Source organism: Scophthalmus maximus, chromosome 6 (assembly GCF_022379125.1).
Source record: "Scophthalmus maximus strain ysfricsl-2021 chromosome 6, ASM2237912v1, whole genome shotgun sequence".
Taxonomy (NCBI): domain Eukaryota; kingdom Metazoa; phylum Chordata; class Actinopteri; order Pleuronectiformes; family Scophthalmidae; genus Scophthalmus; species Scophthalmus maximus.
Genome location: NC_061520.1, coordinates 3,665,001 through 3,691,404, shown reverse-complemented (window position 1 = coordinate 3,691,404; position 26,404 = coordinate 3,665,001). Strand labels below are relative to the sequence as shown.

General features: G+C 42.8%; 3 protein-coding genes and 1 long non-coding RNA gene across 5 annotated transcripts; 1 reads left to right on the top strand and 3 right to left on the bottom strand.

Moving 5' to 3' along the window:
- Positions 1-50: 50 nt before the first annotated feature.
- dram2b (DNA-damage regulated autophagy modulator 2b) lies at positions 51-4,505 on the bottom strand. The gene is made up of 8 exons (XM_035630624.2): positions 4,300-4,505; positions 3,032-3,273; positions 2,736-2,803; positions 2,405-2,547; positions 2,132-2,309; positions 1,858-1,940; positions 1,503-1,595; positions 51-1,260 (listed from the first exon to the last, which is right to left on the bottom strand). The coding sequence occupies exons 2-8, from the start codon at positions 3,160-3,162 to the stop codon at positions 1,123-1,125; spliced, it is 834 nt and encodes a 277-aa protein (XP_035486517.1). The 5' UTR covers positions 3,163-3,273; positions 4,300-4,505; the 3' UTR covers positions 51-1,122.
- A 963-nt stretch (positions 4,506-5,468) lies between these two features.
- cept1b (choline/ethanolamine phosphotransferase 1b) lies at positions 5,469-17,067 on the bottom strand. Of its 2 annotated transcripts, XM_035630622.2 has the most exons (11): positions 16,845-17,067; positions 16,459-16,697; positions 13,980-14,273; positions 13,597-13,771; positions 12,430-12,577; positions 12,201-12,342; positions 10,368-10,452; positions 9,938-10,069; positions 8,859-9,017; positions 8,130-8,255; positions 5,469-7,615 (listed from the first exon to the last, which is right to left on the bottom strand). In XM_035630622.2, exons 3-11 carry the CDS (start codon positions 14,168-14,170, stop codon positions 7,493-7,495), a joined length of 1,281 nt encoding a protein of 426 aa, XP_035486515.1. In that variant the 5' UTR covers positions 14,171-14,273; positions 16,459-16,697; positions 16,845-17,067; the 3' UTR covers positions 5,469-7,492. The 2 variants fall into 2 exon arrangements, with proteins under 2 accessions (XP_035486515.1, XP_035486514.1); XM_035630621.2 differs by lacking the exon at positions 16,459-16,697.
- Positions 17,068-18,873: 1,806 nt separating this feature from the next.
- pth4 (parathyroid hormone 4) lies at positions 18,874-21,783 on the bottom strand. The gene is made up of 3 exons (XM_035630625.2): positions 21,578-21,783; positions 20,421-20,512; positions 18,874-19,467 (listed from the first exon to the last, which is right to left on the bottom strand). Exons 2-3 carry the CDS (start codon positions 20,507-20,509, stop codon positions 19,197-19,199), a joined length of 360 nt encoding a protein of 119 aa, XP_035486518.1. The 5' UTR covers positions 20,510-20,512; positions 21,578-21,783; the 3' UTR covers positions 18,874-19,196.
- LOC118309041 lies at positions 19,351-20,713 on the top strand. Its single transcript, XR_004793388.2, has 2 exons — positions 19,351-19,488; positions 20,333-20,713. It is a non-coding gene; the product is annotated as an uncharacterized LOC118309041 (long non-coding RNA).
- Positions 21,784-26,404: the final 4,621 nt, after the last annotated feature.

The window sequence follows — 26,404 nt, the reverse complement described above, 5'->3', positions numbered from 1 at the left end:
GAAGTAGAGATGAAATAAGCAAAGACGGCAATAAATTAAATAATTCCATGTTTGAATTCTCATTAGTTCATTTAATAATGCATTATATTGGGGCAATACATTAATATTTTCAAATGTATTTATCAATCAAGAATGTTTAAAACACCATAAAAATGTATAATTATTCAGGTTGGCACAAAGTCACATTTATTAAGCTTCTGTTGATCCAGTAGAAAGAACCGTATTGTCAGTTCTATAAAAGACGGGAACTGACCCCCCCCACCAAAAAAGGAATTTGATGCAGCTTCATAAAAACAGACATACAACTGGTTTCGGAAAAATCAGTTAAAAATATTAAAGCGTCCTTTAAGATGAACATGACAGACTGAAGTGTTTTTCCTACAGTTTATGGCTCACATTTAAAAACATTCTCTCATAGAAAATTGATATTGCCACAAAATGAGCCTCAGTGTGTCACAGTCAACTCAATACTTGGGGGGGGCTCTCACTTCTCAAAAACTTGACAAATAAATCCAGAACCATCTATCTTCATAGATAGCGTAGTTCAAGATAGATAGATGGTAGAGATAGTTCAATATGTTAAACGGCATTCAGGCACACCCTGATCACAAAACTTGTCCACGGAAAATCCACGGAAAAATCCATTCGGCTCATGTTCGTGTATCAGCTGTTGTGCCAGTATACATCAAATAAAAAAAACTCACATTTGTAAAATTGGTTATAAAAACTTAGATGCTACATTTAAAAACTGGAGGTGACAGAGCGAAAGAGCAAAAGCTCCTCCGTGGCAACATTTTGTATTTAACCTGAAAGCCAAAAGGGAACCTGATATTATCGATGAGGCGACCAACCTGCAAACCCTGTCGGCTGAAGGTGGCGGCAGCTGAAGCTCAACCCCGAGCGCGCAAGTGCAAGGCAGCGGGGAAATCTCACGTTGAAGATGAAAGTGTAAGCGTTCGACAGATGCTGAGCCAACATGGGGGGGACAGAGGATATGTTTGGGTGAACTGCACCTTTAAGAGCCACCACAGCTTTTAGAAACTCTCTCTCTAAGAAGCCTTTTTTTTTTTTTTTTTACACATGATGAGAAAAAGCAGTTCTTGTACGAGGCTGCGTTGCCGGTCACGTTCCTCCCGCCAGCAGCGGGGACGACTCGGAGGCTTCACGTTTGAGCTGCTGTGATGCCGCCGCGGCGCCTCCTTGTGGCCAGTCGTACAGGTGGCTGCTCTGCAAGTTTACCTCCGCTCGCAAGTTAATCTTCTACATAGGGAAAAGAAGAAGACACAAAAGGAAGGTTGGTCAGCACTCGTTCAATCAATATCTTTGAAAAGGGGAACGGGTTGAGGTTTAGAGTAAAAGTCTTAAGCAGACATGATGCAAGTGAAAATGCAAATGTTGCTCCGGACATTCTCCAGAACTTTTTCTTGCCAGCCGCCAAGTGGAAAATAAAAAGTGACAATATTTCTTATCGTGCTTTTCTTGTGCAGAGTGAATTCAAGTACCTGGAAATCTCTGATGTAGGTGAGGAAGAAGCTGATGAAGGAAAAGGCCAGAGACCATTCGGACACAGTGCTGATGATATGAGCCAAGTAACCCTGGGGAAAAAAAAAAAACTTTAGAAACTAGAAAAATCAAGATGTGTATCTTTCCTCAATAAATTCCGCATATATCAAAAACAAAACTTAAATGACTTAAAGAAAACTGTAAGTTTAATGATTCTCCTGATTTAAATCACAACTGTGAAACTTCTTCAGTTTGAAGTTTCACCGTTATAAACCTCTGAGAATAAGGTTCATGGGAAGAAAAAACCAAAAAACTTTATGGAAAATATGTTCACATCTCTCAAAGACTACGGACCGTCTCTCCAGGAGTCCAGTGCATTTTGTGAGGAACGTCCACTCCGGGCAGGCTGCTGTACATGATGACTGATGAGACGAACACTGACGGACTGTTAAGGGTCACAGCTCGATACATTCAGAGACGCCGCGTTTAGACAAGATCTGCGAGGAATTGTGTGTCAATACACGAGCACAACCACAGACAGAGAGATATCCAACATTTGTTTTGCTTCAACAACATTTGTCAGCAGAGAATCAAGCAGCAGTCTCATAACGGCTGTGTTAAAGGATACTGCTGACGATGCTGCTCAGGGTCCAGACTCCGATGCCGAGGCGGACCAGGTAAATGCTCCTGCTGTGGACGTGAGGTTGCATGTTGAGCGAGAGCAGCGTCTGAACCAGGATGTAGAGAGCCCCGACCCCGAAGGTCAGCACCGCGCCCACCAGGTGCATGGAGAACAGCGTCGTCTTCTGCTCTGACACACACACACACACACGCACAGAGACACAAATTCACTGCAGGCGCTGCACAGCGGTGGAACTGATCCAGGACCAGCAGCACTCACCTGGAAGTTGGCGACCACGCACATCCCGAAGGAGCTGATGAAGCCCAGCAGCAGCCCGAAGCGGTTCAGCCTGTGGAGAGTGAGCTTGTCAGAGCCCGTCAGAGCCTCCACCTGTTTGTAACGCACGTACACAGTGGCCATACCTGCAAACACATCGTCATTAGAAACTGATTAAAATGTTATATATTTGATTAGTATTGATAAATAAAATGGATACGGTTTAAACTTTAATCCCAGAATTAATTTTATTAGAAAAAAATTAATGTGTGTGTGTGTGTGTGTGTGTGTGTGTGTGTGTGTGTGTGTGTGTGTGTCTGTGTGTGTGTGTTACCTAAAAAGGCGGACACATCCAACATGATGCCGAACACACACCTCTCTGGTGCCATCGTCCCAGTGTCACTGCAACAAATAACAAAGGGAAAGAGATGTTTGGCTAATTGAGCTAAACTGGTACGAAAAGAAGAAGAAGCCAAGGCAAAATATTTGAAACTGTTGCAAACTAAATTTAAAACTAATATATTCTAAATGCTTTTCATGACCAAGAGACATAACAGAGGTAATGGAGGTGAAGGGGTGTGTGTGTGTGTGTGTGTGTGTGTGTGTGTGTGTGTATGTGTGTGTGTGTACCTGATGTACGGCACCAGAGGATCCACATGTCTCAGCACCACCGCTGTGATGTAAGCGAAGATGAAGGACGCCACCGTCCAGACGACCAGCGAGGCGGGCAGGAAGCACAGACCCTGCTGGAACCACCACATGGCGTCTTCACTGAGAGCGTAGCCGCGTGTGTGTGTGTGTGTGTGTGTGTGTGTGTGTGTGTGTGTGTGTGTGTGTGTGTGTGTGTGAACGCTCTGCTGGTTCACTCTGCCCTGCACACACAACACACAAAGAGCAATTTACACACACTGAATACAGGCACAGTAACACACACACATACAGTACACGGCAACCGCCAACCACCAACACACACTTTAATTATTGTAATTAATGATTGGAACAGTAAAGCTAACAATAATGGATTTTAACACGGTGGTATCCATGGCAACCGGTAACGTTTCATCCTTACTGTTTGGTCAAAACAAAACAAACCAAAAAAACAAAATGTCACCCTGGAAATTTTTGGGTCCATATATTTTCTGGACAAAACGATTAATCGATTAATTTAGGAAATAATCTACAACTCCGTTTATAATAAAGATGACTGTTTGTTAGTTGTCATTATAAAAATATGAGGGTCGAGGAATAAATGCTCCCAATATTATCCCATCAAAAAAGTATTTTAATAACCTGACCCTGTCACAGAATATCAGTGAAAGCACAAGTTATAAGAGTGATTATGATTTTTTATTTATTTAGATAATTTAGTCAAATAATATTTCATTAATTGGGGATTTGATCACGTGATTTCTCGGAGGGGCCTTAAATCCATCACACACAACCTCATGGTGTCACTCTGACATAAGAGGTTAAAGATCATCCGCTCAGTTTCGGAAAGTCCCCTGTGATCTCAACACGGAAGTGAAACTCAGCTGGTGCGAACAGCTGCTGTCATTCCCGACAATAAACAACCAAACCCCGTTGACAAAACGCACTATTTAACGCGTTTTGCCAAAGCTTAGCTACATACATCACACGACACCAGGTGACACTTATGAACACACATCACACACCACGTGACCCGTGTAACGGCTCACACAGAACAGACACATCGACTCAATCCACCAATATACAGTGACGTTAAGATCAGGGGTTAACGGTGACGTTAGCTAGCTAGCTAGCGGCTAATCCCCCACCCCGATATTGACGTTATCAATAAAGTTTTGATGAATAAAGTTGTTGGTTTTGTTACAGTGTGATCGGTGGGACCGATGTAAACTCAACATAGTGGCACTCACGTTCCTCGAGTCGATGAACGAACCATGATCCTCGAGTTGGACCCGCGTCAACAGTCGAATAGCGTCGGTTCACCGAGGAACTTGTGCGTCACACTTCCATCACGTAGAGACATGAGAGACACGACAGACACGACAGACACGAGCGACATCACGTTGCTCACAGGAGGCGTCTTCCTTCATGTTTAGTTTCAGGGTGAAAGTGCGCATGCGTCGGGCGATTACCGGGGGGAGACTTGTGACCTGAATCTGACTCGAAGGCGAAACCTGCAGGAACAGCGCCCCCCTGTGAGGGAGTGGCCTCAATCGGAACTGCAGGTCAGAGAAGGCTCATCAACTGTGTAAAAGTGTTTTCTTGTATTTTTATATTGTCATGTGAATTTACAAGTTTGGGATCGATAAAGAACATCTATCTATCCATCCATCCATCCATCTATCTATCCATCCATCCAGCCTTCTATCTATCTATCTGTCTAGTCAACTCATTCTGGCTTGATATTCACAAATGGTTAAAGGAACCAACTTCTACCTCGACACATCTCATCTATATATACATGCATGTGTTTGTGTTCAACACTGTTATTCAATGTATAATGTACATAATCATTTACACTCATGTATTAATACTTAAAGGAGGCGTGGACTTGTGGTAATGTGAATATTGAACCGTCCTTAAAGGGTCAGTCCGCCCAAATCACAGCAAAAATATTTCTCTCTTATTGTCCCTCCAAAACATACATTACAGCAAAAACATTTTTTATTTGTTTTCTCATAAATTACAATTATATTCTCATAACTTTTAATAATACTTAATTATACTATTTGGGGTTTATTGTTTTAATATAACATTATTTTCCAGCAGCATTATCCCATTTCCAGAAACAATCAGGGTTTGTTTTTCTCACACAAAAGACGTCATTCCCAACACTATTTCTTGGTTTATATAATATCACTCGTCTTATTCTTAAAAATAATATCCTGACTATTTTCTCATCAATTCAATACTGGTGTTCGTATTCTTTCCTCAAGCATTTCTAAATTTCAGAATAGTGCAACCTATATTTGTAAAAAGTTACAAGTTACTTGAGGTGCGGAGACTGTAAACTCCCACTCTGAGAAACACGCGATGGAGGTGAAATAGATGTGGAGGCAGAACGAGCCGCAGCCACACGTCAAAGAAACAGGTTTTTATTAACTGTCGGGGACAAAGTTTGATCCGATTCTCCTCCGTCACCACCTTTAAAAACTGTGATGTCATCGTGTGACCTCATCTCCTGCTCATTGGGGCCACGCCCACCTGTTCCGCCTCAGCATGTTTGGTTTGTGGGGGGGAAACTTAATGTCGACCACATTGTGTTATAATGAAACAGAAACAACAACAACAACAACAACAACAACAGTGGTTCAGTGAAGTAGAAGAATCTACCGACAACACAGGAAGGAGCGCTGAACATCATGTTCCGTCAGTGGTCGTTCACTTTAAAGGTTATTCTGTATTTTTCTTTTGTTGTCAGCAAATCACATGAAAAGACTACAAACATATACACAATTTCCTCTGAGCTACATTGTCCACAAATTATTTTAATAATCTCACATACATCATCCTGCTGCTAAAAAAAATACTCTGTAGACACAAAAACCCACGTGGATTCATCCGCCGCTAAAAATAGTCCTCAAGAAATGCACTATCACCTCCAACGACAAGGAGATTATGTATTTGTTTGTTTGTGTTTGTAAGTGAGAAGGATTATTAAAAAACTACGGAACAAGAACCCACTAAGTTTTGGAGCAGATCTGAATTTAATTTTTCCACATTCTTTAACATGGGAATATGGGGCATTAGGGGGATATGCGTTCTTCTGTGTTTGACTCTGCCCCTTAAGTTTTCTCCTGTTTGAGTGACATTTCCTAAAAAACTACAGTTAACTGCTGTTTGAAGAACTCACTGAGCCTTTATAAAACTGAAACTACATGTTTTCAAACTATTGCGTCCTCGGCAGGAGACTCTGGTTTGGAGCCGAGCGCCACAGACGGTGGCAGGAAGTCGGAAAGTGACGAGAGACGACGACCCGATTACATTCGTTTTGGTCTTTTCACGGGATTCGTTGAGAACAATGAGAATGAAAATAAATCAGTTTGAGATGGAGTGACAAAGGGCAGAGTGACAGCGGACCGATCTGTAACACAACAGCAGCAGCAAAGTTAAACAAAGTTGAAGTTAATACTGACTCAAAGCAGCCACTTCAGAATGTATTGCTCGTATCAACTGTGACATCGTCTAAACATAACTAATCTTTGTGTTAATTTGTCCACGTACTAGTTTTCACTTGCAAAACCTCTGAAGCAAGTAAGTGGATTTAAACTCAAGATATTCACACGTGTGCACAGTGACGCGTTCACCTATTTACATCAAAGTGAGTAACACATAGAGGTGCTCTAAAGTTATTGACTTCAGAATAAACACTTAAGGAAATATTACATATGATAATAAATAAAGACAAAAATCCCCCAAATCCAAGTGTCACGTTCCAAAATGTCAACAAAATACATAATAAAGTCAGAATTAAGTTTCCTCCCAAACCGCGTTATGATGCTGACGTGGAACAGCGGCGCGACTTCTCGTGACGCGCAGGAGACAAAGTCGCTTTTAAAAAAATCATACAGGTGGAAGAAAGTTTTAGAAGTGTTCGACAGCAGGAATCTTTAAATTAAAAGAGAAGCACAGACACTGTAACAGTTTGGTATTTACAATAGCAAAAAAGGTAAAGTTATGCAAATATTACAAAAATTATAATCAAAAGCAATAAGAGTTTGTTTCACTTCCTATACATTTTTTTTCTCTTGCACATGAACAGTTACGACACACGAACGTTCCTCTCTCTCTCCTCCGACAAGATTAGTAGCACCTGTATGCTCCTGAAATATCTGCTGCGTGACCACCGGTTGGTCAGACTGAGGACAACTGTTACCGGGGCAGAAAGTTCAACAGAAAAAAAATGACAGTAATACTCCAGTATCGTAATATAATATGTTATTTTGTCCACACATTCAGTTGGCAGAAGCACTTACTGTTACACAACATCGTCCCCTGCACCTCGACGTGGAGACAACGGAGGGAAGGGAAGATGAGTGCGACTAACGGGGGAGGGGAAGGAAGGGGGGGGGGGGGGCAGAGTCAGTAATGGCCGACGCGTCCTCAGTGAGGAGCCGTGCTGAGCAGCGAACAAGGCTTGATTTTGAAAACGAAGATGTGAAGATGGCAGGCAATCTGGTTGCAAACACTGACACAGTAACGCACCAAGTCGAAGAAGGAAATTATCTGCGGGGGGGGGGGGGGAGAGAGAGAGAGAGAGAGAGAGAGAGAGAGAGAGAGAGAGAGACATCAGAGGCTGAGCTCAGCGTGAAAACACACGACTCATTTCATGAATCTGAAAACCACGCTTTTTACTGAGTGTGTAATTTTCTGGCGGCATCTGGTGGTAAAGTTGCAAACCGCGATCGACAGAAGACAATTTATGATGGTGCCCCGCTGCTTTCATTTCCTGTTTCCGGCAGCGCCTTGAAATTTAACGCGACGTATTCTGGAACTGTTGTGTGCAACAACCGTATTCAACACGACGCAGCAAACATGGCGACTCACAAGGAGGTCGGTCCACATCATGTAACTATATTTAACTCATTCAGAGTTGATTATACATATATGAACACATAGTCATGGACAATATATTCAATTTCTGTGAATAAGTTCTTTTAAATATATTACACACTGTCCCTTTAAGAAGACGTAACCATTACTGAGCACATTGCACCACACGTACAGTCCATGTACTCACCAACGCAATCCAGAGCACCAGGTACTCGTCAATAAAACTATTGAAATACTGATCCAGGAACAACAGCCCCGGCCCCAGGAAGGCTAAGTCGTGAAGATGCATCTCACTTTTTGTCATATGTGCTACCTGTGGACAGACAAGGGTACACACACACACACACACACACACACACACACACACACACACACACACACACACACACACACACACACACACACACACACACACACACACACACACACACACACACACACACACACACACACACACACACACACACACACACAAAAAAGAAGTTTAGGGTATTTTAACTCTTTAATGGAAAACAATTATCCCATTAGGAAAGAGTTAGCTTTTTAAATTATCTTCCATTTTTAAAATTTAGTGTATGTACAGTGTTCTGTGTTATTTCTAATTTGATGTAATTTGATATGCTCTGTGGAGTGTTGTCCTGTCTGAGCCTGGTCGCAGCTCAGTGAGGTCAAAGGTTACTATCAGTTCCAGCTGCGAACTGATCGTAAAAAATTCACTGCAGATGTTTCACTTTCTGGAGGCGAAATATCTACAGTCTCATACTTTTGATGACAGTTCATAGGATCATCCAAAGGTTTTAGTTAAAAATGGTCATTTTGTGTAGATGGTGTTACAAAGTTGTGTTGTTTTTACAGATGCATCATTATGTTTGAACTCCCTAATAATAATAATTATAAAAAAGTTTGTTTGACTTACAACTAATTTATTGGTGATTTTAGCCGAGACGAAGCCAAACGCCAGGATGTAAAGACACGGATGTTTCTCGAAGAGCTGGACAGCCGACTTCTTGTAAATCATCATGGCCAAAATTATAACTGAGCCAATATGTAAGACGGGAGAGAGGACGCTGGTTCCCTGAGGACAAAGATGACAGAGACGTGTCAGTAGAAAAAAACAAAGGAGCCTTTTCATGATACTGTAGATCACATTTGAACTTTCTGAAAATCAGTGAACTGTTTATTTCAAGGTAAATTTGGACACTGCACTTTTCCTCACATTAACCAAATCCTCTTTTTAAAAGACTAAATGCCATATTTGATAAATATCTCTTGGCTCAAATGAACTACACAACTACAACAGTAATGACACAAACTGAGGTTAAACAAAGATAGTAATTAATGAACAGAGTCTCACACCATCAGTAGGTCAACTCGTTGTAAAAGCAGAGATGCCCCCAAACTCAGGATGTGAATAATAAACATAAGCGTGAATGAAAAGCTGCTGTTTATCGTTCATCACATGTCTAAAGTTTGCAGGCAAAACTTCACTCGGAACAAATTCAGTGCAAATTTATCACAGATGACAACACCACGCCGCTTGTTCGATCCAAAGCCGCCAGCCAATCAGCTGCCGCCAAAGTGGTTCAGACATGAACCTTGGAAAAAATGACCAGAAAAGAGTTTGGAGAGTTTGCAGTCTGCAGTATTCTCTCTTGGGTTCACTTGGACATTTTCCCGAAATTTTACTTGGGGCCTGGCAGGAAAAAGTTCCAGAAAATGTCCGGAGCAACATTTGCGTTCTCACATACAGCTCCAAATATTCCAGACTTCAGTGCACGTCTGAAAGCCGCTCAGGTCTTACACTGAAACTTTAAACGAACATTCAACTGATCACTTTTGCTCAATTCATTCAACAGCCGTAAACACGCTGCAACAATCTGAGTGTCGTCTTAAAACAGCCGTTCCTTCCAGAAACTTATCAGACACCAAATCAATCCACGGCTCTGGCGAGATCACGTCACTCGAATGGGAATTCAGAGGTTTTTCCAGACTCACTGCTATCGTGGATCCGTTCTTGCCCACACCCCCTGTGAAAATAACTCTGAAGTAGTTGGTGCAGGAGAAGATGGCTCCTAAAAAAGTGAAGATGGCAGGAATCATTTTCATCTGGATGTTTAGGACCGGAATCTGGGAACAGAGATATTAAAATGTTTTTAAAAATTAAGGAATGATTAAACAATGCAGGTTAAGACATTATACAGTATTTTTTTAAATCTTTGAGTATAATCCACAATCAAATCATGAGTAATGTTAGAGACGTTCAGAGAGACATTCGTTGCAACAATTACAGCAAAAGTCAAAACAAAAATGTTGCAGCAGTATTGTCATTACAGTAGAATTACCAACACATTGGTTATTACATAATTATCATTACATCATTCTCTTTAATCTGAAATCTGTAGGAATTAGAAGCGATCACAATTACCATTGACTGCCACAAAGCAGATCCTCCCACGGCGGCCAGCAAGTACATGATTATTATGAAGATTTGCACCTCAGTCACATCAATGCTGCGTGTGAGGAGAGAGCAGAACACGTACAGTGAGGATCAGTGACGCGCAGCAGACACAGACACATCCACATTTACTCCACGTCATAAACTATAACCCTTATCACATGACTTGTATCATAAATATAACCAGTTGATAAGATCCACACTAACATCGTCGATATGTAAACTTCATTTAGTCTTTACTTACTCAAACCTACTGAACATATTGTTTGTGATTTATGTGACGCAACTGCTGCGACACTGAAATTTCCCTTTCTGGATTATATAAACACATCTTTCTTTTTATTCATGTCCACCGTTGTGTTTCAGACTGCATCTTGCAAGTGTGTGTGTGTGAGGAGCCATTTCCCTCCATGTTCAGTTTCACTATAATATTTATGCATCCTAAAGAAAACAAATTTCTCAAATAAAAGCAGACGTTCAAATGAAGGAGTGGAAGGAATATTCAACCAACATTACACCACACTTAGTGCGTGGATCTTCTCTGAGTACAGTTTAGAAGAAGGAGGACGAATTGTTAGTTTTACAGAACCAGTCTAACGGGAAATATCGTTTATCTTAAAAATACAGTAACTATAGCAAGAACAAAAACACCCATGAGCGAAATACTGAGAGGAGTCGAGATGAGAACACTCGTGATGCTGCTGAGCCTCGACCGGACAGAGTCACTGTCACTGTGCTGCTGACTGTAAGAACAATTTAACTAGGGCTGCAACTAACGATTATTATTTTTCATTATCGATTAATCTGTTGATTATTTTCTCGATTAAGCGATTTGTTGTCCATAAAATGACAATCAAGATGATGTTTCGTTTTGTTCACACACCAAACATATTTAGTTTACTGTCACAGAGGAGCAAAGAAACCAGAAAATATTCACATGTAAGAAGCTGAAATTATTTTTAAAAAATCATAAAAACTACTTGAACTGATTAATCGATCATCAAAAATATTTAGTGATTAATTTAGTAGTTGATTACTAATCGAGTAACTGTTGCAGCTCTTCATTCAACATGAACCCAGACGTCCTGACTCAACTGTGTCTGAAGCGTGTGAGCGTCTGGTTTGTTTATTCTATGATCATTTCCTAATTGAAATGATTCCATTTTATTTGATTTAGTTAAGTTATTCTACAGGAGTTTGTCCCCAAGGCAACATAAACTCTGATGCAGTTGATGTGTGTCTTCATTAGTGCTGCAACAGTTAAACGATTAGTAATCGACGAGTAAATGAATCGCCAACTATTTTGATAATCAATTAAAGTTGTTTTTACGAAAGAAATTTCAGCTTCTTAAATGTGAATATCTTCTGGTTTCTTTGCGCCTCTGTGACAGTAAACTGAATATCTTTGGTGTGCGGACAAAACAAAACATTGTCTTGGGTGTTTGGGAAACAGGATCGACATTTTATGACATTTTATGGACGAAACAACTGATCAATTAATCAAGTAAATAATCAACAGATTAATCGATACTGAAAATTAGTTTGTTTGTTTGAGTCACGCTTGTACTCGGCTCAGTGAGGTGTGAAAAACTGAACTGTTTTGGAGTCACGGCTGATAAAGGTAAAGAATTGGTGGAACTCTTTAAAAAATACCAGTCAGACACACTGAAGACGAAGTGTGAGATGAGTGTATTAAATAGATAAATGGTTGTAAATCATCATCTTGCTTTTCAATACACAAACATACATCGACAAACAGTCATAAAATTTAAAAAAAAAATCAAGCAGCTTTCGTCAACTCACATGCCGAACCGCAGTGTTCCTGACACGTATGTTTGCCAGTGGGCACAGTAGAACATGAACATCCCGGCGAAGCAGCAGAAGAACATCCAGTCCGGGTTGGTGCCCATTTGCACTGCTATACTGGTTCCCAGCACTATAAACACTGTGGGAGCAACAGGGCAGGTTGTTTTAACACCGGGCTTCAGATCCAAAGAGCGACGCAGTGGAGTAGAACCAGGATCAAACTGACCGGTGGAGAGGGAGTCGCAGCCGTGGTCAAACAGCTCGCCCAGCGGAGAGCTGCTATTGGTGCGTCTCGCCTGCTTCCCGTCGATGGCGTCCAGTGACTGGTAGATGAACAGACCCACCGCACACAACACGTACGCCCAGAGAGGAGCCTGACACACACACACACACACACACACACACACACACACACACACACACACACACACACACACACACACACACACACACACACACACACACACACACACACACACACACACACACACACACACACACACACACACACACACACACACACACATTAAATAAAAAGCCTCCATTTTAATTTGCTATTAATGGAAACTCAACACTCATAAACACATGTTTTACCTTTTTCTTGATAAATTCAGCATAATATACCCAGTTCAGCTGCACTAATTCAGTAACAACAGACACTTGTGGTACTCACCACTTCATCTTCTCTTCAACACTAACACAATTTTAATTCTTGAATTGATTTAAGGACCCCTCCAGTCATGTTTTAAAGTTGTTATTTTTTTTTTTAACTCTGAAATGGGGCGGGAAACCATCCACTCTCTCTCCCTCATTGTGGAATTCTGACACTATGAATATACATGATATGCAATAACACAGGCCCCGCCCACCACAATTGTTCGCACAGGGTTGACCGGTGGAACAAACTAACTGTCTGCTGTCGCGTCTCGTGGATGCGCTGCCTCTGCTGCACTGGAAGTTTCCAGTTTCTCAGATTTGCATATTCAATAGCGATTGGTTTTCTGTATTTGTGACGTACCAAATCTAGTTTGAACAGGATTCGTTAGAATTTTAAATTTCGGAGAAGTGACACAGAAATCTCCTCTTCCAGGAGAGGAATGTGAAAACACATCTATAGTGACAACATGTGCGCAGATACAAGACCCTACAGTCAATATCAGACATGTTAGAAGACAGAAACAGAAGAAAAACACTTTTTTAGTGGAGGGGGACTTTAAAAACTCTTCCGGCAGCTTGAGTAACTATTTATTGTGTAACATCTGCAGGAGGTTGGGTTTTATTTGGGCAACTGAGGATAATTAATTAACAAAAGTCAGTACCTTTGTTAACATGAATTCCAGCATGTTCTCTGTGTTTTAAAGTGAAGGCTGTGCAGCACCGGCTCATCACTCACCTGCTCGGTGGCCGTCGGGCAGTAGTAGATGAGCACCAGGGTGGTGAAGACATTGGTGGCCAGGCCGACGATGGTGATCAAGTTGGGGGCGATCCAGGAGGGGACTCGACCCACCAACCATTCCCAGTAACACTGCATGAGAGGCTCGAGCAGGGAACGTCCCGCACTGCTGTACCTGCATGATGAAGACCCGGTGACCCAGGGCAGACCATTACTAGCAGTGATGTTGATGATGTTGATGATGATGCAGCTGGCTGATTAATATGACTGTTTATTTGCTTCCATTAGCACTGAACAGTAAAAAAAACAAACACCTTTTACATACAGAAGAGCCATGAATTTCAAACGTGTCGCTGATAAACTTCCGGCTGACACAACATTACCTGTGCTCCTCCAGCCTCTTGAGCTGGTGTCGGGACAGGGGGGGTGAGGGCAGCTCGATCAGCCTGCGCAGCACTCCGGGGGCAAGCCAGCAGGCCGCCTCCATGCCGACGCCCGGCCCAGGGTCCTTGTCCCGGCCAAGGGCTCGGCGGGAACGCAGGCCCCCCCCTTGCTGCTGCCCCGTGGTGCTCATGGAGCCCTGCTGCCTGCTGCTCTTGTCCCTGATGGCTCCGGCTCTGCCTCTGCCACTGTCCTGATGGAAGGGGCTAAAGATCCACAGCGGGGCTGGAGGATACCTAAGGAAAACAATATCACAAATTATGAATACAACTTCGACTATCGTCAGTTTGGCAGCTGTAAGCAATTCTCCATTTTTCAAATCACAGATCACCTCCAAGTGTACTAAGTGAATCAGCCCCATATCCCTAATATAGATGATTCCCTGTCAGATTATGAAAAATGATGAATGAAATGAATTTCATCAACTTTTTTTTGTGTTGCTGAAATTGACAGTTTCCCATAACAGGTCAAACGTCTTAGATACTAAAGATACCTGGACAATGTTTTACAAACAAACAAAAAAAAATAGGAAAACTTTTTGTTTCTGGATCAACCAACAAATCTAGCATCATCTAGCAGTGGCATCATCTTTTGCTAAGTTTGATTTACTTTTACTTTTAAATTGAATAGTCTTTTTAAAGACTTCACGATACCTGCAGATGCCCAGGAGCACGACAACATGACAACACGACAACATGAGACATGACAACACAACAACATGAGACATGACAACATGGCAACATGAGGCCTGACAACCTGACAACATGAGGCCTGACACACATCAGTCCTCATCCATGACCAACAACATGAGGCCTGACAACATGACAACATGAGGCCTGACAACATGACAACATGAGGCCTGACAACATGACAACATGAGGTCTGACAACATGACAACATGAGGTCTGACAAGATGACAACATGAGGCCTGACAACATGACAACATGAGGCCTGACAACATGACAGCATGAGGCCTGACAACATGACAACATGAGGTCTGACAACATGACAACATGAGGTCTGACAACATGACAACATGAGGTCTGACAACATGACAACATGAGGCCTGACAACATGACAACATGAGGCCTGACAACATGACAACATGACAACATGAGGTCTGACAACATGACAACATGAGGTCTGACAACATGACAACATGAAGCCTGACACACATCAGTCCTCATCCATGACCAACAACATGAGGCCTGACAACATGACAACATGACAAGATGACAACACGACAACATGACAACATGAGGCCTGACATGACAACATGACAAGATGACAACATGAGGCCTGACAACACGACAACATGAGGCCTGACATGACAACATGACAACATGAGGCCTGACAACATGACAACATGACAACACAACATGACAAGATGACAACATGAGGCCTGACAACATGACAACATGAGGCCTGACACACATCAGTCCTCATCCATGACCAACAACATGAGGCCTGACAACATGACAACATGACAACATGAGGCCTGACAACATGACAACATGACAACATGAGGCCTGATAACATGACAACATGAGGTCTGACACACATCAGTCCTCATCCATGACCAACAACATGAGGCCTGACAACATGACAACATGACAACATGAGGTCTGACACACATCAGTCCTCATCCATGACCAACAACATGAGGCCTGACAACATGACAACACAACAACATGACAAGATGACAACATGAGGCCTGACAACATGAGGCCTGACAACATGACAACGTGACAACATGAGGTCTGACAACATGACAACATGAGGTCTGACAACATGACAACATGAGGCCGGACAACATGACAACATGAGGTCTGACAACATGACAACATGAGGCCGGACAACATGACAACATGAGGTCTGACAACATGACAACATGAGGTCTGACAACATGACAACATGAGGTCTGACAACATGACAACATGAGGTCTGACAACATGACAACATGAGGTCTGACAACATGAGGTCTGACAACATGACAACATGAGGTCTGACAACATGACAACATGAGGCCTGACAACATGACAACATGAGGCCTGACAACATGACAACATGAGGCCTGACAACATGAGGTCTGACAACATGACAACATGAGGTCTGACAACATGACAACATGAGGTCTGACAACATGACAACATGAGGCCTGACAACATGACAACATGAGGCCTGACAACATGACAACATGAGGCCTGACAACATGACAACATGAGGCCTGACACACATCAGTCCTCATCCATGAGCAACAACCTGCACTTCAACTGTGTCGTGTGTCGTGTGTTGTTGTTGTTGTTGTTTACAGGAGGAGGAGCGTGTTTCTGCTCGAACCCACCGGACGCGTCTGACATGTCACACACATGTTCCACCTGCACACACATATTCCACCTGACTCTCGCGAGGTTTACTCACCGGACAACGTCTCGACCCGGTCACATCACAGACACCAGGTGAACCGTGTGTGTGTGTGTGTGTGTGTTTTTCTTGTGACTGTCGGCGACACGCGAGCTACTGCAGAGCTGCCTCGGCGGTTTGCTAATGCAGCCTAGCTTACTTGCTGTTAGCCAACTTCCACGTTACTATCGCTGGTGTTGAAGCTAGGCGTTAGCTTGTCTGGTCCTAACGCTTCCTGTCGTTTTCCCGCCTCACGTCTACAAACATATATCACAGAAAATATCACCGATAGCGTTGAATTCAATCTACACACACTCCTGACACCTCCCCTGCGCGCTAGCCCTGAGCTAGCCCGGCTAAGCTAACCCCAAAGGAACGGACGGATGTAGCAACGACCGACCGACCTGCGCCGATTAAAGGACGAGAGCCGCGGACAGTCCGAGGGGCAGGGGGGCGGCGGCGCTTCGAAGCCGGCAGACGGCGCCTCTCCGCGGTTGGTCAGTCTTTGGTTTTCTCCCGTTATGAATTAAATAAAACCGAAGGCACATTTGCAGCCGCAGGCGGATCAACCCCGACCGGTGTCACTGTGGTCGACACGGCGTCGGCTAGTTACCGTTAGCCGTCACGGAAGTCTCGCGAGGCTTTGTGATGACGAATGGAAATTGCGCCCCTAGTTGAGTCTCCCAGGCACAGACTCCTGTCAGGTCACGTCGGGGGAAAAACTCTGCAATTAAGAATTTACAGTAGAAGGGAGTTTTATTTAATTTTTAAATATTTCTATTTCTACATTTTAAGGTCTGTATGTATTTATATTCTTGGTTGGAAACCCAATTTCCCCCCATGGATCAATAAAGTTAAGTATTTGTGATTCTAAAAAATGCGTTCAAACATAATATGAATATAATTGATTGATCATTTGATTAATACTTTTGTCATTTTTAAAGCAAAGGAAAATAGTTAAGATCATGTTATTATGTAATAATTATCATGATGATATAAAGACAACAACTGACATATTTATTGGTAATGGAATAAATCGTTGGTTGCAGCTTTATGCTCCTATAATGGAACGTTGCTCCAGGGGTTTTTGAGTGTTAATTATTTGGCTCATAGAAAAGTAATTAAAACATGTAAACTAAATATGTAATAAACAGTATACATGAAAACAATGACGACCTATAACAAATAATCTCATGCACTTCAGCAAATTTCTTTGAAATTAGAAAATTCTAAAAAAATTTACGAATTAAATCATGACCCATGATGATACACCACAAAATAATGTAAGTTAGCTAATGAGCTTGGAAGTACTGCAGGGTACGTAGCTAGCCAGGCATGCTTATGATACTTATGTTATGTTGGAGCACATTAACATATGTTTAGTCCATTCCTTTTTTTGGAAAGGTTATTAAAAAAATAACAAGCAAATATAACATAATCTATATATATATATATATATATATAACATAATATACAACACAACCACATCGGTGCATCCAGTGTTTAATATAAATGTTCACAAGATAAATTTACTGTCATTCAAATTGTTGTTGTACAACCACACATCTCTTTATATATTTACACAGAGAATCAATCAGACTTGTGAATTTCATGAATGTTTTTCCATATATTGAGTGGACATTCAGTCTGTATGATCAGACTGAAATACTTTATGTATTAATAATTCAGGAGTTGACACTGAAGCACGGTCCTGTTTAGACATTTTCTTTTTTGAGGTTCTGAAGACAGATGATGGTGAAGATGATGCCGTAATATATATATATATGTAATATATTATCAAACACCAAACAGTGGTTTTCTGTAATAGTCTGATAGTGTGAAGTGACAAGGTGCTAGAATATGGACTTTTCCGTTTACAAACTGAGCATCAGTGCATCTATTGACTGCTTGTGCAAATTTGCAGGTCAAAGTTGAACAAGGCCGAACTCTGAACTTCAAGTTTGCTGGTGGCGTTTGCACTGCAAACAGGAAAAGTACGTTAGAATTAGTCTTCAGCTGAAGATAAGTTGTTATTTTTTGTGTAAAGGACCAATAGTACTAATCTTGTGTCTCGCTCTGTTTTGTAGGAAAAACAAGTTCATCAAAATTGTGAAACTTTTAAGGATTTTTTTTTTGTCATAGCACCAAGTCCTTGATGAAGATGTGACGGGACTGAAAAATAAGACAAACAATAAATAAATTCTCTGCCTCTGGCCGTCGACAGACTCAGAAAATCTCAACAAAAATTGTAAATTCTTGAGTAGAGCTGCAGCAGTTAATCATAACTTAATTAGTAATCTACTACAAAATCCATCGCCAATTATTTTGATAATCGATTAATCAGGTCAAGTATTTTTTATAGGAAGAACAAAGTCAAAATTCTCTGATTTCAGCCTCTTCACTTTGAAAACTTTCTGGTTTCTTTGCTCGTCTGCGACAGTAAAACAAATATCTTTGGTTTGTGGACAAAAGCAAAACATCATGTTGGAGTGTTTGGGAAACACGAGCGACATTTTTTTTGGCAACTTTTATGACATTTTATGAACCAAACCACTGATCGATTAATAACCTACAGATTAATCGATGATGAAAAATGATTGTGACTCGCAGCCTTCTGGATTCGTCTGCAGCTGGATGGGTGTCTTGGTGCTGCAGACTACTTTTTGTTGTTGCACTTTAGCCGTTTCCGTGTTGAAATGATATTTCTCTTCATGTCTGTGGACAGTGTAGCTTCATGTCTGCGCATCAGTGTGGCGTTAGGACTCCCTGTCTGGCAGCTGAGTGATGTACGGATTAAAGAAGTCTCTCAGGAGGCTCGGCACCCGGGCGGGTTGGGGGCCCCGAGCCGCAGGGGCCGGCGCCGGATCCAGGTCCTGCTCCAGCACCTTTGTGGGGTTGAACGCGGCGGAGCGGGCCTGGGCCGTGTGGAGACCCTCCATGGCGCTGGACAGCCAGATGAGTCTCTTGAGGCTCTGGATGTTGCGGCCGCGGTCGTGCATCAGCTGGTGCTCGCTCACAGCTCGGCGGCTGCGAGGAGACGGAGGAAAGGTCAGGACCGGGGCACTCTCGGTACAATGAGATGACAATGAAAAGGGGGTGGGGACAAAAGGACCAGACACAATTGGAAAACTGTCCATCGGAAATTTCCAGTTGGTCATTTTGAAGTTGTGCAATTTCGAAAAACATCACCAGACACACTCCGAGTGTGATCATTCTAGGAATCACATTTCATCACTCTCATATTTGCCAGTTATGCCACAGTTCTCAGTGTCGACCCTCAGATCCCCAAATCTCCCTCCAGCTCGAGCGCGAGCTGCGATGATCTGGACATTTTGATGCGAACGCACCGTGCGAACGTGTAATTTTTCAGGAGAGGAATTTAAATACATATATATACATATATATATATATATATATATATATATATATATATATATATATGTATATATATATGTATATATATATATATAAATTCTTGTTTTCTTGTGATTCTGGATCAGTATCATTTTTAGTTCTTCCTCAAGCTGATGCACTTTGCTCGGTCATTGCCACTAAACCACTTCTTCTATTTTGATTTAGTTTTTCTTCTTCTTCAATTTAGGCACTGGTCTTCTTGCGTTTACCTCTCACACTTAATATTTCACTTTTTATTCTTCGTACTGTAAATCTGGCGCAATCATTTCAAATAATCTTTGGAATAAATATTCTATCTCCTCTTTGAATTACTCCCTTGCATCAGTGCACGGACCTTTAAATCTGTGAACACTGAACTCATTCTGCATCAACAGCACCAGAATCTCCTCCGGCACAAGGCACCATGTAAAATCACCGCACAGTTGTTTGCTCATTCCTCGTTCTAATCAATGTCTATCGGCCTGTTCATCACTTCTAGGATCCGACCACGCGCGCTGTGCACCGGCAGGGTTCTGTACTGTCACTTTCCCCCGACAAAGAGTGAAAAGCTCGATGGATCACTCCACCTCTCGTTCTGTTGGCACTGTCCTGCTGCGAGGGCGACGAGCAGCATGGCGGCGAGCCACCGCACAGACCTGTGGGACATCGTCTGCATCGTCTGCAGACAAACAGCGGGAAACCACGACTTGTCATTTCAAAGGAAAAAGAACGAGGAGCATTAATATATTACCGTAGTTAGACACAACCATTTTAGCTTATGACCCATTGGAATTAAGGAATGTCTAATTTCTATAGCTCAGTTTTGGTAATAGATAAATCTACCAGTTGTGATGAGTTCAACTTCCGACTGGTTTCCTCACTTCTGCTATATTTGAACTTTGAGTTACATCTTTCATGAATTCTCATGAAGGGCAAATTTTGTTGAAATTTTCAACAATACATACAAAAATCTACAAAACATATTGAATATATGTATATATATATATCTATATGGATATTGTTGCAAGATCAGATATTTTGGCAGAAAAAAAATATATAAGTCCTATATACTTGACTGACAAATTCAGAATCAATGTGAAAACACAAAACACAGTTATCATGCTTTTTATAAAACATTTGTTGTTGCAGTACAATTTTTTAGACAATCTAGAGACGAGGGTTCAGTCCGTGGATCTACGCAGATAAAGGTGCTATCAAAGATCACAGAGGAGCCGACGAGACACCTCCCAAACCTCAGCAACACAGTTACACAGACCTGAGTGTCGATCAGAATCAGAATCAGAATCAGAATCAGGAATTCTTGATTGATCCACGGGGATAGTATTGGCAAAGTGATTGACTGACACAATTCCTGACACTGGTTCAAAACGGAAAAGAAAAAAAAAACAGTCACATGAACGTCGCCAAAAACCTTTCTGTGTCCCAGTCCACCGTAAGTACTGGATTCAATTTTTCTCCTTAATTTTCCATTTGGAAAAAAAAAAATCTCACACTAATCAAACCAACAAAAAGTTCAATCTATGGAAGAACTAGAACGTCAAAGTTTCAGAAAATCACCATATTTATGGAAGTGACTTTAAAAAGTACAGAGGAAAACAGGCTGCAGTCGTGTGATTACAAAATTAAAACAATTTCTAAAAACCTACGATGGAAATTTGTACAATAAAAAAAAATCATAAATCACAAATCATCAAAGTGTCGACGAGCGTTTAAAGGTACTCACGTTGTCCTTGTTGGTGACGGCAGCTCCTCCAAGGATCAGACGCTAAACTGACTTCAGGCTCGACCTCCAGACCTTTTTATAAAGCTCCCTGACACACACACACACGCTCACACACACACTCACACACACACACACACGCACACACACACACACACACACACGCTCACACACACACACGCACGCACACACACACGCACACACACACACACACACACGCACACACACACACACACACACACACACACACACACTCATACTCATATACTCACACACACACACACACACACACACACACACACACTCACACACACACACACACTCACGCACACACACACACGCACAAACGAGAGGCTTAAGATTCACAACAATTTCAACGTGGGGCCTTTTGAGTTGCTAATGAGGCAGACGTCGGTGCCGTCTCCTCTCTGACATGTGGGTTTGTGTCTGTGCAGAGGAAACAAACATTTTCCGGGTTGTCTGAGCTCGTACGATCCCCGCGCGGCGGCGGAAGGAGGTCTACGCGCTCACACATGCCCTTTGTGTAATCAGGTGCTTTAAAAAATGAAATTCAATTGAGGGATTAAAATATTTCCATTTTCTGGGTTTAATCTGCCCCGTGTGCTCCCGAGGAGATTCAGGCGTCTGACAAAGAGCGGTTCAGAGAAACGGGGCTGAATGGTTCTACGGATGTTCAGGGATGAGTCAGTGTTGCAGAAGTGAACGTCAGCAACCTGTCTGGCAGCTCTGGTGGAAACTTTTCTAAACTACCTGTAGTTCAGATGCCCGTTGCCTGGAGCTCTTCCCCAGCTTCTCTCGACATGGCGACCGCCACCACCACCACCAACCCCCCCAATGCTAATGAACCCAAATAAACTGGGAGTCTCTGGTTGCCGCAGTGCCGCCACAGTCACCGCTAGAAACGCAGTTGTCCTGACAACACCTCCCTGGACGAGTTTCCCTCGCGGAGATATGTAGGCCACCGTCAGAGGCTCGTGGGCGCAGGGAGGAAACGATCCAGTCCACCGAGGAGGAGAAAAGGATCGCGGGGTAAAGAAACCCACAGGAAACGGAGGTGGACACGAGAAGAAAGACAGAGACGGAAAAAAAGATGCAACTCTGATTCGTTCTCTTTAATTCCGACACTCAAACTCAAAAATAAATATCCATCATCGTCTACCGCTTTATCCATTTAAGGGTCGTGGGGGGCTGGAGCCAATCTGACATTGGGCTAATGGAGGGGTTCACCCTGGACAGGTCCCAGTCTATCACAGGCCCACATACAGAGACGAACATGAATGTCTTCAATGAACCTGACCCCATTCTGCATGTCTTTGGACTGTGGGAGGAAGCCGGAGAACCCGGAGAGAACCCACGCATACACGGGAGAACATGCAAACTCCACACAGAAAGGCCCTGGTTGGTTTGAACCGGGACTCGAACCCAGAACCTCCTTGCTGCGAGGCGACGGTGCTGACCACCACTACGCCACCGTGCAGCTCCCAGAACCAATATCAGCAACTTAAAAAAATGACCAGAGGAGCTCCAGAAGACGTATGTGACGTTGGTTCGTGTCGGGAGCTTTCACACCTACCTCCTTGTTTGGTCCGGACCTTCGGACTTCTCAGTTCGGTCCGAACCAAAATTGCAGGTGTGAAAGGCTCCTCGGACCAATGGACCAATACTTGGTCCGACCAAAGAGGCGGTCTCGGTCCCGGATCAAACTCGACCCTGGTTCAGTTCGTGAGCCGTGTGAAAACTGTTTTTGGGGCCGACTTTTGGACCAATTACAGGAAGTTGAGGCAGATAGCTAACATAGAAGAAGAAAAAGAACTCGTCTCGAGTACTGGGCCATCTGTGCGTTCATCTCCTCCATCCATTCAAACGGGAAAAGGCCTCCCGCCCGAACTGACAACACGCCGACGTCCGGCGCACGCACCGCCCACACACCCATCAGAGTCAAGTCAAGTACGGGGAAACACAGCACACGTAGGTGCTGACGTCAGGACGTAGAAACGTCATGTGAAGTTCTTTTAAACTAACTGGATCAAATGAACCTTGGTCCTCATGGTTGAAGAGCTCGGTCTCCACTTCAGGATCAATAATATTTGCATCGTTGTATTTCAATGTGTGATGTCACTGCACCATCTTTCCGTGCACAGCTGGTGATCCGTAGACCTGGTGTGACGCAGCAGGTGCAGTGCAGCTTGTGTCCACAAGGGGAAGGTGTTGCACCGAGCAACAGCTGAGAGCTGCCGAGGAAGAGGACGAGGACGAGGGAGAGGAAGAGGAAGTCTTGTTTCACCATAACAGGAGCTGTAGATGAAAGCTTTTCATGTGTCTAAACTTCCAGATTTTCTATCTTTCTATCTATCTATCTTTCTTTCTAGCCTTCTATCTATCCATCCATCTTTCTATCTATCTATCATCTATCATTCTTTCTAGCCTTCTATCTATCCATCCATCTTTCTATCTATCTATCTATCTATCTTTCTTACTAGCATTCTATCTATCTCTCCATCTATCTATCTATCTATCTATCTATCTATCTATCTATCTATCTATCTATCTATCTCTCCATCTATCCATCCATCCATCTATCTATCTAATAACTTGTTTAGGTATAATTTGAAGGTGCATTAAACTGCTGGAATAAGTCCCAGCGAATTGAAAGGTGAAGTCAAACTGTAGATCATTTACAAAGACAAATGAAAAAAATCTTCTCATCACATGAATTCAGCGAGGAAACGTTGAAAATAATCAATTGTTTTGTGACAGTGATGGCACTTCAACAGAAGTGATGACCACGTGTGTCTGCAGAGGGCGCTGTCACTCAGCAAATGTTACACTGTTGCTTTAAAGGACCAGTCTGTTGGATTTAAGTTGATCAATCGACAGACCTGAGCGAGATCCGTATTGTTCTGCAATTTTGAATTATTGTTATTATTATAATAATTATTATCACAAGTATATACGCATGTGTCGGACCAATTGAAAATGTACAGATTTTCTGGGTCCCAGCTTTGGGCGTGGCAAAATGGCTCCACAGCGCCCCCTATCACACTTAACAGGGAGCCACCTGACCTTACAGGACGTCGGCCATTTTGAATTGAATGAGCAATTTTGGCCTTATTTTTGAGGGCTCGTACTTTAACAAACTCCTCTTAGATAATTGATTGGATCAACTTCCTGTTTGGTCACATCCAATCTAAAGATATTTATGTTGCTACGATGAGATAATTATTTTAAAAAATCAACATTATTATATTTCCATTGGAATGTAATCCCTGGAAAAACTACAAATTGTATTTTTTAATTGGACAAACCAAACACTACAAATCGTGTGCTGAGAACATACAGTACTGTACCTCAGGACAGACCCCGCCTCTCGCCCAGTGTCAGCTGGGATTGGCTCCAGCCCCCTGTGACCTTTAAGGATAAGTGGTATATAGATGATGGACGGACGGAGGGATTATACCTCAGAGAGCAGAATCCATTATAAATCTTCCTCAACTTGTCATCAGGATACATTTAGATCCCAAATCAATAATTGGAAGAAAAAAAATGTCTTGAGATAAAATTTTCAATTACAAAGAAAAGTAAAAAAAGAAAATCACAAATGGACACACGATTTATTTCAAATTCCAATGGCTTTATTTTATGTATATAGATTTGTATATATTTATATATTATATATACTGTATATATACTTTAGTTAACAACTTGTACTCAGTTGCTTGATTATCATCTTTTGTTCAGCTTAAGTTCAAACGACATGACACTAAAGACCAAGGCATTCCACATGATCATATCTTACAAAAGAGTAAAGAAAACGTGTGCGTGCGTGCACCTGCTGTACACACACACACACACACACACACACACACACATACATATCAATGTACAAGTATCGTGGTGCTAGTTTGTAGAAAGGACAGGAAAAAAAAAGAGCAGGAAAAAGCAGATAGAGACGACAGACGGGCAGACGAGAGTGTGAGTGTGAGGGCGAGAACGTGAGGGCGAGAACGTGAGGGAGAGAACGGGAGGGAGAGAACGGGAGGGAGAGAACGGGAGGGAGAGAACGGGAGGGAGAGAACGGGAGGGAGAGAACGTGAGGGAGAGAACGTGAGGGAGAGAACGTGAGGGAGAGAACGTGAGGGAGAGAACGGGAGGGAGAGAACGGGAGGGAGAGAACGGGAGGGAGAGAACGGGAGGGAGAGAACGGGAGGGAGAGAACGGGAGGGAGAGAACGTGAGGGAGAGAACGTGAGGGAGAGAACGTGAGGGAGAGAACGTGAGGGAGAGAACGGGAGGGAGAGAACTTGAGGGAGAGAACGGGAGGGAGAGAACGGGAGGGAGAGAACGGGAGGGAGAGAACGGGAGGGAGAGAACGGGAGGGAGAGAACGGGAGGGAGAGAACGGGAGGGAGAGAACGGGAGAAGGCGAATGAGCCACTGGAGCTGAACTGGAGGATTCTGTTGCATAGATCGAAGACAACAGGAGGAGGATGTTGGACAGAGAGAGAGACGGGATGAGAGCGAACGAGGGGGGTGACACACACACACACACACCCACATGCACACACACACACACACACACACACACCCACACGCACACACACACACCCACACACACACACACACACACACACATGCACACACGACACTGAGGTCACGACCTCTGTGATTCTGAGCGTTCAACGCGATGACGTGTTACATCGACACTGTGGGATATTTCTGTTTGTGAGCAAGTGGACCTTCTTTGTTTTCTCTTGACCATTTCTACCATCTCTGTGGTAACATTTGCTCGGCAGCCCTGCACACGAGGCGAG

What these genes read in the sequence shown, in the direction of transcription:
- dram2b (XM_035630624.2), bottom strand. Translation starts at nt 3,162, where the DNA reads ATGTGGTGGTTCCAGCAGGGTCTGTGCTTCCTGCCCGCCTCGCTGGTC. An exon ending in GGATGTGTCCGCCTTTTTAG is followed by an intron (nt 2,548 to 2,735) that starts GTAACACACACA and finishes ATGTGTTTGCAG; the next exon opens with GTATGGCCACTGTGTACGTG. An exon ending in CCTGAGCAGCATCGTCAGCA is followed by an intron (nt 1,941 to 2,131) that starts GTATCCTTTAAC and finishes ACAGTCCGTCAG; the next exon opens with TGTTCGTCTCATCAGTCATC.
- cept1b (XM_035630622.2), bottom strand. Translation starts at nt 14,170, where the DNA reads ATGAGCACCACGGGGCAGCAGCAAGGGGGGGGCCTGCGTTCCCGCCGA. An exon ending in AAGAGGCTGGAGGAGCACAG is followed by an intron (nt 13,772 to 13,979) that starts GTAATGTTGTGT and finishes TTCATCATGCAG; the next exon opens with GTACAGCAGTGCGGGACGTT. An exon ending in CTGCTTTGTGGCAGTCAATG is followed by an intron (nt 10,070 to 10,367) that starts GTAATTGTGATC and finishes CTCTGTTCCCAG; the next exon opens with ATTCCGGTCCTAAACATCCA.
- pth4 (XM_035630625.2), bottom strand. Translation starts at nt 20,509, where the DNA reads ATGCAGACGATGTCCCACAGGTCTGTGCGGTGGCTCGCCGCCATGCTG. An exon ending in CAGTGCCAACAGAACGAGAG is followed by an intron (nt 19,468 to 20,420) that starts GTGGAGTGATCC and finishes GTCTCCTCGCAG; the next exon opens with CCGCCGAGCTGTGAGCGAGC.